The sequence below is a fragment of the Pseudopipra pipra genome, chromosome 14, assembly GCF_036250125.1.
Source record: "Pseudopipra pipra isolate bDixPip1 chromosome 14, bDixPip1.hap1, whole genome shotgun sequence".
Lineage (NCBI taxonomy): Eukaryota > Metazoa > Chordata > Aves > Passeriformes > Pipridae > Pseudopipra > Pseudopipra pipra.
Genome location: NC_087562.1, coordinates 464,163 through 476,837, shown reverse-complemented (window position 1 = coordinate 476,837; position 12,675 = coordinate 464,163). Strand labels below are relative to the sequence as shown.

General features: G+C 39.9%; 1 protein-coding gene across 4 annotated transcripts in view; it reads right to left on the bottom strand.

Annotated features, from left to right (window-relative positions):
- The window catches only part of SMPD3 (sphingomyelin phosphodiesterase 3), a 64,508-nt gene that overhangs the window by 30,883 nt on the left and 20,950 nt on the right, over positions 1 to 12,675 (bottom strand). For all 4 annotated transcript variants that reach the window (XM_064670594.1, XM_064670592.1, XM_064670595.1 and 1 more), the window contains exon 2: positions 3,118 to 4,738. In XM_064670594.1, the coding sequence (XP_064526664.1) occupies positions 3,118 to 4,449 (1,332 nt within the window). In that variant the 5' untranslated portion in view covers positions 4,450 to 4,738. The remainder of the gene's footprint in view (positions 1 to 3,117; positions 4,739 to 12,675) is intronic.

Below are 12,675 nucleotides of genomic sequence, written 5' to 3'. Positions count from 1 at the left end.
CACCTCTGGGAGGAGAACAGACCAAGGCTCCGAAAGCTTCCTTTGCACAGGTCTGCAGACAGCTGTTAGAAGGCACTAAACAGTGCTAAAAGCCTCTGGAATGCATTTCCCACTTCATTCCTTGGTTGTGACACTGGAGGTGTTAAGCCACAATCAAATCACTCTCCCTTCCCGTGCTTTAGTTTCTCCTTCTATTAAGCAGGTATTGACCTTTCTTCATTAAGCACCCTGAGATGTAGGAATGAGGAGCAAGTAGGTAAGAGCTGATTGTTATTAGAGCTACTAATAATAATCCTTGAGCTCTGGAAGTCTCTCAGGTAAAATAATTTTGTATGACTAAGTACATCTCTCAAATCCTTCCAAATCTCTACCTGAACTTTACAAACAAGATAGTGAAGATAGGGCAGGGAAAAGGGCAGCAATGGAAAATCATTTCCTCCTCACTGGAAACAGAACACATTGCAAAATGTAAAAAAGTGCAAAACCCTCGTACCTGGGCAATAGGGGTCTGTCCCCCAAAATAGTTTTGTCTTTTTCAAAATATTTAAACTTTCATTGAATATTTAGTTCTGAGACCTTTAATTTATCTCCTTAACAGTTATATTTATAGTAAGGAGACAAATCATACTTATCAAACAAGAACCAGTTTCTTTCTCTGAACATTCTTCTGAATTTAGATGTTGAGACTGTCTTGAGGCTCAGAATTATTTGAATAAAGGCTTCATCCTCCCAGTGAGTGGAAACATTGACTGGCTTTATCCACATTTTCAAAACAAGAAAGTCTTCTCTCCCCTCAATCAGCACTTTTCACAACTTTTTGGTTTTAACCAACATGGAGAGCAATTGCTCCTTTACTCAGAGATGGAAGCTGTGCAAGGGGAACAGTCTTCACAAGGACCCTTCCAAAGCAACACTCAGTTGTTGTCTTTTCTACTTCAGCAATGGAAACACTGTGCTTGCCACAGGAGTCAGGAACTTAAAAACACAGAGTTTGCATAGACAGAGACACTCAACTCCATTCCACCATGGAATGGGAAGCAATCAGGGTTCCTTTGTTCTGCAAGGCTCTCTTACTTTCTTTAAAACCAAACTGAGAGAAACTCTAATGTAGGACTGGCTTGTATTATATACATTCAAAATGCTCTAAGAGCCAGGAAAACTACCACCTAAAAATAGGGATATAAGCTGCTCATTGCTGGCTAGAATGACACTTGTCAACCAGAGTTCTGATACCTTTTGCTACCCCAGTGCGAGACCTCGAGGCTCCTGAAGTTAATGGATTGATTCTCACTGACTTCAAAAATAAACCAGGCTTTTACTTACTGTAGCTTTTGTCTCTGGAGTCCACACACACTCAGTTGCTGATTAAGAACTACATCAAGAAAAACAACCTTCAAACCTACTTTATTTCAAAGATAAAATTAAATAGAATGTTCCTACTTTTTTTCTTACTGTTGCTGTCAAAGAAATGACCGATGATCACTTAATGTATAATGAAGACAGAAAGTAATTTCATATCAAGACAGACTTAACTCAGAATGAAAAATATTTTAGGAATGAAGCACAGTATGTCAAAATGACACAGAGAGGAGAAAAAATGGTCTTTTGGTTGGGCAGAATTCTGTTATATTTAAAAGAACGGAGTCGTCTTTGAATCTTCTTAATAATTGGTCTCTATTCCCTGCTCAACTGTAACATTATTTAACTACTTGGATCCATAATTAAGTTCATCATCCCAGTGGAATTTTGAAAAGAGGCTTAATTTTCTGCAAGAGAAATGGAGACATTGCAGCCTGCCTAGCTGGGTGGCAAATCAGTGACTCAGCAGTGGGCAGCTGAAAACAGATTGGTTTTAATCTCCTAATCCCCACTCTGTGCATATGTTGAAGGGTAGTCTCTGTGACCCCAGCAGTATTTATACTGCACAACATCTAGGTCTGTTTTTTGCTTGCAGCACTTTATGATGAAAACAATAAATTGCTGCTGTTTCTAAACACATAAGAGTATAGCACAGAAAGCTTAGACCCAGTGTTTGGAAATCTGTATTCAAATATGGATAGGCTCTTATGTCAAATATATGTGAAATAGTGAACTATTATCAGAATGCAAAATCTAATATTTGCCTTTTTTTTTTACACAAAGCACAATATCAAGTTTTTGCTTTGTTTACAAATTACAAACAGGGGGTACAAAACCCCACACTGATCCTTATTCACAGTCCATGTTCTTAATGGCTACTAATGCTTATGTTGAGGACTTGGGACTAGAAAATACATGTAATTTGAGCACCTGGTGTACTTTGCTAGCATTAGAAAAAAGTTCAGGGTTTAGTTAGGGAAACCTATTCCAAAATCTGAGATCCAGTATTCACAAATTAGAAGAGACCTCTCTCCAGTTTAGAAAGAGACCAGCCAGATTCTCCCAAGAACTAAGCACAAACAGCCTTGGAAAAGCAAATCACTGCATGCAGACTTTCATTTCTGCTTTTCATGATTTACAGACATATAACCCCAGGCTTCCTGTTCTCTCTACCATTAGTTAATTTAAGTAAACTGTTAATAAAGCAAAAAAGCTCTGTGCTCCCCAGTGTTCCAGGCACTTCTTTTCTCTTGTTTATTCTTCCTATCTTTCCTTACTAATCCTTTTGCAACCAAGAGAGAGAAGTAGCCACATATTTCACTGCAATTCTTTCAGTTTTATTATACTGGCATTTAGACTTTTAATTGTCTTTTGATTGCCAGACAAGCACACAACAAGCATAAGCTGGTTTCCAACAGTAACACCCATTGTACTGTGCTAATGTTATGAAGCTTAGAACTCGGGCATTTTTTTAAAGATATTTCTGCAAAGAAATAAACTAAAATTACATGAAAACTACTTCAAATTTTGACTTTATAAAATTATACTTGAGTTCTACCTCCAAAAGTCCCTCATTATTTCATGCACATCCATCATTTTAATACAGTGTCTAGGTGACAGGACCCATATATAGGTTATATCAGGAAATCTAAATCTGAATATTGCCTCTGAACTCTTAACAGAAAGGAGAAAGTAATTTAACATTATAACTTCTCACAGATATAGAGTCAATATTTGTGGCTTCAGAAAGGTTCTTACCTTGAGAAACAAGGCTCCCTTGGAAGCCAGGGAGTCCATTCCTCTTCCGTTGGGGTAACAGTGATAGGCAGCATCCATGACAGGGTAGCGGCTGGCAAAGAGCAGGCCACTGTTCACAAACTTAAAGCTGCAGCAGCCGTGGCAGCTGTAGACCCCAACATCATAGACAATGTATTCAAAGTAGTGGTGGAGCTGCTCTTTCAACTTCTCTGCAGCTCTTTTGTCAAACACTTCCTGCAAACACAGAAAGTCCAGGTTGGCAGGGAAGAAAGCAGAGATCTCATGGTCGAAGGTCTCGTCCGTGTGTTTCTTTTTCCGCACCGACGTTTTCTTCATGATGGAAGCTTTGTAGAGGAGCTTGTTGTTGACAGTGCTTTGGTCCACGGTGCCATCTCCAGCACGGACCTTCACCAGGGACTCTCGTGAGGCAGAGTAGCTGTCTAAGCTCCCGGAATCTCCTTCCTTCTGTTTGTGGTTTGGTGTTTTTGAGCTCTCTGCATCCCCCTCCAGCGAGGGCTCTGCCGGGCCGCTGGCGTGAGCCCGGCCATTGACGGTGTCTGGTTCTGGGTCTGACATGTGGCCATTGTCCTCCCCATTGATACGGACAATGCAAGTGTTTTCTTCTCCCTCAGCTGGCTCTCCACTTCCACCTTTCTCTTCTCTCTCCTCGCTGTTGTTCGAGCCAGAATTGTCTCCTTTGTACTCCATTGACGTTGTCCTTTTGATGCCAGCGTTAACACGGTTGGTGTTCTCTCCCCCCTGGGGGGAGGCCAGGCTGCTGAAGCTGGCGGCACTGATGGAGGTGTTGGTAGGAGAGTCTATGTAGATTTTGATCTGGGGTCTGCTGGCCCCGTTGTGGATCCTCCGGCCGATCTCTTTAGCCCTCGCCTGCGTATTGAAAACATTATTGAACCTTGCCAGCGAGTCGGGCAGCAGGCAAACGTTGGCAGTGCCAAAGCAGAAGCTCTTCCCGCTCCCTGCAGCCTTCCATTCGGTGAGCAGCGTGGCTCCATTGGCACGGTGCTTGTCGCGGAGCCTGGAGTAGATGTACGGCCTCCGGGCCGACTGCAGCGGGGACCAGAGCAAGAAGCCGATGAGAGCGAAGGGGAGAGAGGCTGCCAGCAGTGCCAGGTAGATGGGAGTGGTGATGATGATGCAGAGGGCATGGAAATAGCAGGGGTCATCTGCTCTCTGCCGTTTCTCGTAGGTGGTTGGAACAAAAGAGCCCACGAGCCTGTCTGCCAGCCAGTAACATGGGAAAATCAGGCCCCAGGAGAAAGAATGCAGAACTGACAGAAAGCTGTTGGGAAAGGGAGAAGTGTACAAAACCATTGCAGCTCAATTACAACAACACTTCAGGGCCTACTACATGATGTCACTGTGTCAAGCATCCATACGAACACTGGGAGAGGGCTGGGGAAAAGAGGTCCAGTCAGCAGTTTTGGGTTTTTTCCAGTGAGAGTCAATAACAAAACTTTAAGAGCACCATTTCACTGTGTTGGAGTGAAAATGAAACAAGGCCACTGTTTTCGTCTGGCTTTTTGGCATCTATATTTGTCAAAGGATGTCATTGTTCACTGGGGGCTGCCATAATGAAACACTCCAGAGGCAAAAGGGAAACCTATAAAAAACAAAAGACAAAACATATGTAATGGTTATTGGAAGTTTAAAGCAGATTCAGATTTTCTCACAACAATTAAAGGCTTATTATGTAGAAGGAATATTTAAGCAAAATATACATTAATTGTCATTTACATTATTGTTTTTAAATTCCAATTTTCAGCTCTGAAGGAAACAATACTAATCAAGTGTAAATCACAGTTTCACATCTTTCCTCTGAAGAGAGATTAGGTCTTTCAAAAGCAGTCTTACCACTTGGGAAATTCTTTACCTGAAGGTAAATTTGACTTTTACTATTTTAAAACAACAGACCACAAAAAATGCAGAAGCACAATGGATCCATAAAAATTTGCCTAATTTGGTCTTCTATAGATAAGCGTTTTCTTAAGTCTATGATGACAGGGTGTTACAACTCCTAAGGGAACACGACATCAGGTGACAATTTGTAGATAGAGCAGTCAACGCTGCTCAGTGATGTGCTGAAGTCAAAAAAACCCCAAATCAATCCAACACAACTCTTGCCAGTTCTGTTATGGACTGCAGTGTCAATAATCTGCAAGATAAACAGCTACCCAGCAAACCATGAAATGCCCAACTAAAATAGCTCACAAGAGCAATTATCCACTGATGGGGACACACGGTATGGAACAATTCCTGCTTCCTGCAGATCCAACATGTGTGTTAGTAACAAAGGAAGAGAAAAGAATGCAAGCACAAATGCTTCCGGGGGGTAAGACTGCACAGCAAATGTCAGAAAGCAAATTGGTTGACTGAGGTTTGTTTTAACCACTTTTAGCAAGAACGTAATTCTTTGTGAACATTAAAGACTGAATGATGGTTCAAGGCCACACTGGAGACTCCTACACTTCCTCTGCCTTAAAAAGGGAGAGTATCTTCAGAAATCAGAACAATTTTTGACCAGGTGCCAGCTGTATTCCTCACTGCCAGTCTGCTGAAGTGGAGAGGCAACAGGGATTTGAGTACAGAGATGTATTCCACCCATTTTATTTCATGAATTCTCATAGAATCCCCACAACTAATGATACAGAAGTTTAAAAACTCTGGCAAGTTTTAAGATATCATTGCTGGAGAAAAAGGAGAACAGAATCATTAGCTGGATGTCCTTTACATTTTTGCATATTGGAGACAGAAGACATGGACACATCAAGATCCTAATTAAAAGCACTCTTCTTCCAAGTAAATTATTATCCTGATTTATTACACTTACAGATGAAGGAAATCACACAACTTCCCAAAGCTCTGTTACAGATTCACTGTTTGCTGCAAAGTCACATGTATACTGGTGTCTCAAAGCCACACAAAAAACCAGAATTAAGAGAGTCATGAGAGCCAGATTTTATCTCAACAAGATCTTAAGGGGTGAGGGGAGGCACCGTGCGAGTGCACTGGCCCTTGGCAAACATGACGTCAGTGACATCTCTGCTAATGCAGGTTCAGAGGGAGCCTAAAGCCAAAGTGCCTAATTCCTCTGATGAGGGGCATTACTTGGTAATCCAATGCTTTATTCATAGGGCTTTGAGAGATTAAGGGAGAATTTAAGATATTGCAATGAAACAGATATTTTTGTATGCTACAAAGACGTAAACTGCAGTCTTGTTTAGTTGTTTTTATTACTTTCTAAGTGTTTGAAGGCTAAAAATAGACCTTATTTAATTTTTTTTATGGTGGCAGTATAAAACATCTCAACTTCAGTGATAACAGGACGTCAGGCGGAAAGGTTTGAAAGATTTTTATGATTATAATTATGCCCAGAAGTATGCTAGAGACACCATAGATCAAAAGACATGTTCCCAGCTCCAACATCACTTGCAAACTAAACAAAGGACTGTACAAGTCAACAAGTGGTAGAGAAAGAGAGGCAAAACAAGAAATGTTGCCATAATAAGGTTATGCAGACAGTCTAGAAATGGTCAGAAAATTTTTCCTTTTGCTAAGAAACTAAAATACACTTTCAAATTCAGACAACTAAGATTTCTTCAAAGTTCTTCAAAGTAATATCTCATCTGTATTTTTTAAAATACTTGTAAATCACTGGCAGACCAATTATTTTTTAAAAAATGAATAAAACTGCTGAAATGACTGATTTGGAAAGTTACCTTACAGGTAACTTAGCAGTTTCTGCCTGAACGTTCTCCTTTCTTTCTAAAGAAGGCAATCAAAGGTTGCCTTGCCTTGCTCTGCTCTGTCTCTTTTATGCCCACAGGCTGCCATCAGGCAGGAAGTCAGTATAAACAAGAGGTTTAACTTCATTGAACTAACCTGTAAAAACCAGAACATTAAGAAGTTTGAATTGACAAGTCTCATTAAATATTGGTGATGTCAGCAGCTAAGTAGATGTCTGCAGGAAAAAAACCAAATACCCCCCAAACTGATGAAGCTGCTCAAGCCTCTGGAGTATTTGTGAATGAGCAATGGTGCAATCTCTGTTCAACACAAGGAGGTATCAAACACCTGGGCTAAATTTTCAAAAGGAGTCTTGGGAATCTCAGTGATGCCTTTCTTCACATTTCTGTAAAAGGTGAACATGAGGGAGACGTGGTGCTGTTATTACCTGCAAGCTTGGCAGCTCCAGGGACTGACCCAGGCTCTGAGTCCATGGGGCCCCTTGTGTCCCAGAGCCCACCCTGCTGGAGTTGGACCAGGGGCACCCATCAGACACTGGCACTGGGAGCCTCTCAGCCTCCTCATTTGAAAAAACAGTGGCTGCAGCTGCAGAGAAATTAGGCTGGCATGGTACCCTAGGTACCCCCAACCCAAATGGGACCTTTTCTCTCACAGCACTGAAAATTTGCTTATGATCACACTGCAAAACTTGCTTTGTGCTTGACAGTTAAGTGTGGCATGGTAACAGATTCTCATTTCCAAAAGCCAATCATCCCATTTTGGTAGTCCCAGATCACATTCCTAGAACAAAAACCATACCCACACACCTTCTGCTACCTGAATTAAACTGGATTAAGTTTTAAACTTCATAAAAAAATATAAATTCAATTATGTTAATGTATGGAAACACAAATGTTAAAAATCTATCTGAACTATTATATAACACACTGAATTACATTAAAAACATGACAGTTTTGTCCCTTTTTTCTTTCAAAATGGATGGAAAATTGAAGCTGAATTCATTATTGCAAAACCAGCTTTTATATTCCTGCAAGCAAGACTGATTCTACTCTGACACAACAGATATTATCTGCTTAAAACTCATGTGCAGAATCCTAAATGCAGAAGGGATACACCTTATCTTTCAAGCCTGGGAGAGGTTTATTCTTTACTTTACACCCCCCAAGTGTGACCCCAGCAATGAACAGCCAGTTGGTGTATTAGAACACCAGCTGTACTCCCTGGGGGCCTGACCCAAACCTAGGAAACGTCACCAACCCAACTCCCAATTCTAAAATATACCTCCAAAACTTTGTGCATTCTCTTACTGAATGTGAATGCACCAATACCAGCCTGGAAACATCAGCTGACTGGTCAAACACATGTCCTGCAGGAACTTTTTACCAGGGCATTTATTTCTACTTCATTTTAAGGCATGAAGGCTCACCTAAAAATCTGGACACCAGAAACTTTCTTCAATTATATTTATTTCAGTGGAAATAGAGGCAGACTGACAGTTTCTGTTGTTTTTTAGAGGGGCCAATGCCATGAATGCCCTAAAAATATCCTGGTTATGCAAACAAAGTAACACAGCAACCAATGCCAGTTATGATCAGTTATTACTCTAAAATATAAATTTAATTGCATTGTTTGAGTAATTTCTTGGAATTCATACCAAGATATCCTGATCAGCAGAACTGTCTCTTCTCATATGGAAGACAATCATATTTCCAAGTGTCAATTCCTTTTTATGGCCTTAGGGACTGGTAAGAAATAGAATCAATAGCATCCCCTCTAAGGCTGAAAATAACAGCAAATACTTCAGACAGCTTTACATTTTCAGAAAAGCTTTGCTATCAGGCAAGATTTAGACAAAGCAAAAGTTCATCTGCCCAGCTGGTGATCTCAGTCAGCACCTGGAAAGCTAAACACTCTATTTTGAGCCCTTATTTGGTGTACTTGGTAGTGAGACAAGTGCAGTGCACAACCCCAGAATCTGTGACACTGAGCTCTGTTTATACAATAGACACAGAAGGGGCTCTATTTACAAAATCACCTTTTAGTGTGCTTTAGCCTCGTATTTTACAGGAGCTGGAGTAACTCAATAATGGCTACATAAATCTGATCTTTGTAGATGGTTTGTTTAACAAATCTTAGTGAGACAGAACAGTATTGGCTTTAGGTGCCCAATACAGGAGTGGAGATAAAATTTTTCCTACTTATGTTTCACCATCTCAAACCTCCAGAGCCTGACTCCAGCCCAGAATTTGTCAGGGGGCACAGGCTCCCTGGAGAATGAAAAGCTGTACTTTCTCAAGCAGCACTTGGAGCCTTCAGGCTTCTGGTTAGTCCAAGACAGCTCAAGAGAAGTCTAAAGTAACCAATTTTCCCTGGAGTAGGTATTTTTATACTGTTGAAATTGGTCTTAAAACTGGCAAAGAAAAGTTACCCTAACTGACAGTAAATCCAACACAAATCTCTGCCAATAAATATCAGTTTCTCTATAAAAAAGCTTACCTCCAATTCTCAAAATACTTTATAAAGGAATTCTCAAAATACTTTGTAAAGGAAATTAAAATATAACGAAACTGAACTAAAACACAGCTACTCCTATAAAGAAAGTTAAAGGACATTTATTCATGTTCTACTTTTGGAAAATTGGAAAAAGAGAATTTTTAACCTGAATAAGTTTTCATGGAAACCCTGAGACTGCACTCCTTAACTTGCAATTTCCAGCTCTACTGACAAAGGCATATTTCCTCAGGATTCAGAGACCCAATTGTATGGTGGGTAATCACACAAAAATCAGCATTACTCAAAACTCAACACAGAAATACTGAAATACTGGATCTTTCCCCCAAAACTTACGACTATGTCAATGCAAGAATTCAAACTCAAGATTTCTTAAGATCAAATTGCTCTGAGACATGCAACAAAAATACTCAGCCTATTTTCAAACAGTTAAACATAAGTCTATTAAAATTCTCTTTTTAAAAACAAAACAAAACAAAAAATGACCCCAAGCACTCCACACTTGCAGCTTTTCAACCGTGGTGACAAATTCAAGCAAAACTATTCAGTTTACTTCTTTGTAAATGGAGTCTGGCAGCCCTGCTGAGCAGAAGCAGCCCTCGGGCACTTGGCACCACGCTGCCCAAGAGCCTCTGTTTGCTGGGGGCAGAGCACATCCCAGCTCCCACCTGGAGCTTTCAGCCTTCCAGGCTCTGTGTTCAGAGACTGCCCCTCCTCAGACACCACTGCTGCTGGGCACGAGCCGAGGGGCAATTTGGTAGAACAAAGTGAATGCAAAATTTGAGGCGGGATAGGAAGAGGGGAATCTCATTTCTGAGCCAGATTTTTTTGTATCTCTGTGGAAGAAACAAGAATAAAGGGTAATCTCATTTTTTGTAGTATATACAAAATTATGTATATACTTGAAATATCAAAATTGTGTTGTTGGTAATCAAAGTGGTCCCTGTTTAGAAACAAACCAAGAGAAGATGTGCTAAATATGGAACATTCTACCACTTCTACCACTAAATAAGAGAGTAGTACAAACCAGAAAAAGAACCTGACAAGAATCTGAAAAGAAAAAACAATGAATAAAAGCAAATGAGCGGCTACTTTGTTAGGGTATGCATATGTGCATACAGAGCTCCTTACTGTTCTAGGGACTTCTATTTTCCTTAAAAATTCTGTGTTTTTCTGTTATCAAATGCATTTGTAAAGATCAGGACAATCTACAGATATTTCATTTTACACCCCATATTTTGATTACTCTTGCAACTGCAATGAAAACAGGGAGTGTCCCGTCCAGAAGGAGCAGGAGGGGCAGAGTATTTGTACACATGTCAAAGTCCTGCAGGGTTCTGGTGTGATCACTAACAGATGATGCACACTAGATGCTTCTCTTAGCCATCAGCAGAAAAAAATTCTTTAAATATTTAATATGCTTTTGAAAATATCTACTGAGTCAAACTATTACTAGTTTTTTATTGTGATTGAAAGTAAAATGTTTAATTGAAACAGCTGTTCCTTAATAAATAACCAGAAGTTCTGTGCACCAATGTGTGGGGTTTCCAGATTAGATTTTCGTGCACAGTATTTCATGCATGATATCTCCATATACTAGAAGATAAGTCTAAACAAGATCTCAATCCAAATAAAAAAGCTGTAGAGAATCTGAAGTGCTGATTCAAAACAGACCTAGGCCTATCCCCAGCATAAACAACTGGATCTCAGTATTAGATTTAAGATGCAAAGCACACATCCCTGATCCTCCCTGCTGCTTTCATTCACTCAGACAAGCTTTACTGTTACAACTGTTCACCCAGAAGACAAGGTACTATGGATAGATGCTGCTATTCCGGGGGAAAAGTATGGAGTGCACTGAAGTTTGGCCCAAACATAGTCAGAAAAACCACAAAGTGGTTTCTCTATTTTTTTTCTTTGCCAGCTCTGGTTCCATATTCACAGTGCAAGCAACTACTTTTAGCTTCAAAAAGGTTGGGTTTAGTAACCACCACACACCCAGTTCTACCACGCCAAGTTACACAGGGGGGTGGTTTTACAAGACCTTCACTGAGGTATTTGTCAAGCTTGTTCCATTCTCCAGACTCACTGTGCAGTCCGTTATTTTCAAAGAGCATTCTCAGACATGTCAAATGTCTGTGCAAATTATTAGGTTTATAGAAGTGCTAAGCAGTGCAGCATTCACAGGAGGACTGTTAATGCAATGCCTAAACTGGAGAGCCTTTTGCTACATCTTCCAAACCAACAGAGGCTTGTCCTGCTATTAAATAAACTCATTTTGCCCTGTGATTCACTTCAGAATTCAGTTTTTAAGAGTCATTTTGTAGAGCAGAAATATATTTCTAAAAATTCAGTTGTCTTTACTAGAAATGCAGGCTTTCATATATTGAATGTAATGATCTTGGAAATGAAGCTCTTCAGCACTGAAATGAAAATCATATTTCAGTGCAAGTTTGCATTATCTCCTGCATGTAACAGAACAGTTCCCAAAGGAAAAGGTGCAAGTTGTGAAAGGAAACGTTTCTGATACTGTTATTTTTGGGGGGTTATCTGATTCTCCCTCCACAGCTGAAGATGTCACATACCAACAACTGAGAGTCTGTGTCATGAATGGTACAACTCCAGTGATGAAACACAAATGCCTTTTTGTTTTTAATTATCTTTAATAGCTATTAGTTGCATTTCTACCTCTGCTGGCTGCCCCCTGCCTATGCTACACTTTTCAGGACATACTTTTATTTGAGTATTGCAGGTAGAGATGCCATTTGTTTTTGGCCAGGGTTTGTACTCCTATATTGTCTTTAGTAGGACTGCTCCCAGAGCTAAATTTGCTTTAGTGAAGCAAATGCATACTGGGAAAGTATCAGAGAATTGTTAGATGGAATAATATTATTTGTATAATTCTGATTATTATGCACCCCAAATTTTGTAAGACCTGAAGTGATGCAGAAGGAACATACTGTTACTATCTTACATAATTCATCCTGATCACTTAAATAGTTTCTTAAAACAGCATCCCCTGGATGCCAGTTTTGAAGTGTTTAACGAGGTATACATAAAGAGGGTAATAATTACAATGGGGGTGTAATGAGCTTCACTATCAACGGGAGTCAAAGTACAGTAGATTTTTATCTCAGATAATTTTTGTTATGTGCAGTAAATGCACCAGCAAAACTGAAAAAATAGAGTCTTTGGATTTCCTCTAGTGAAAGGAATTCACAAAAGAGAACACTAATTTTTGTTCTTGTTTTGTTCTATGAATCTGACAGGTGTTATCTGCAA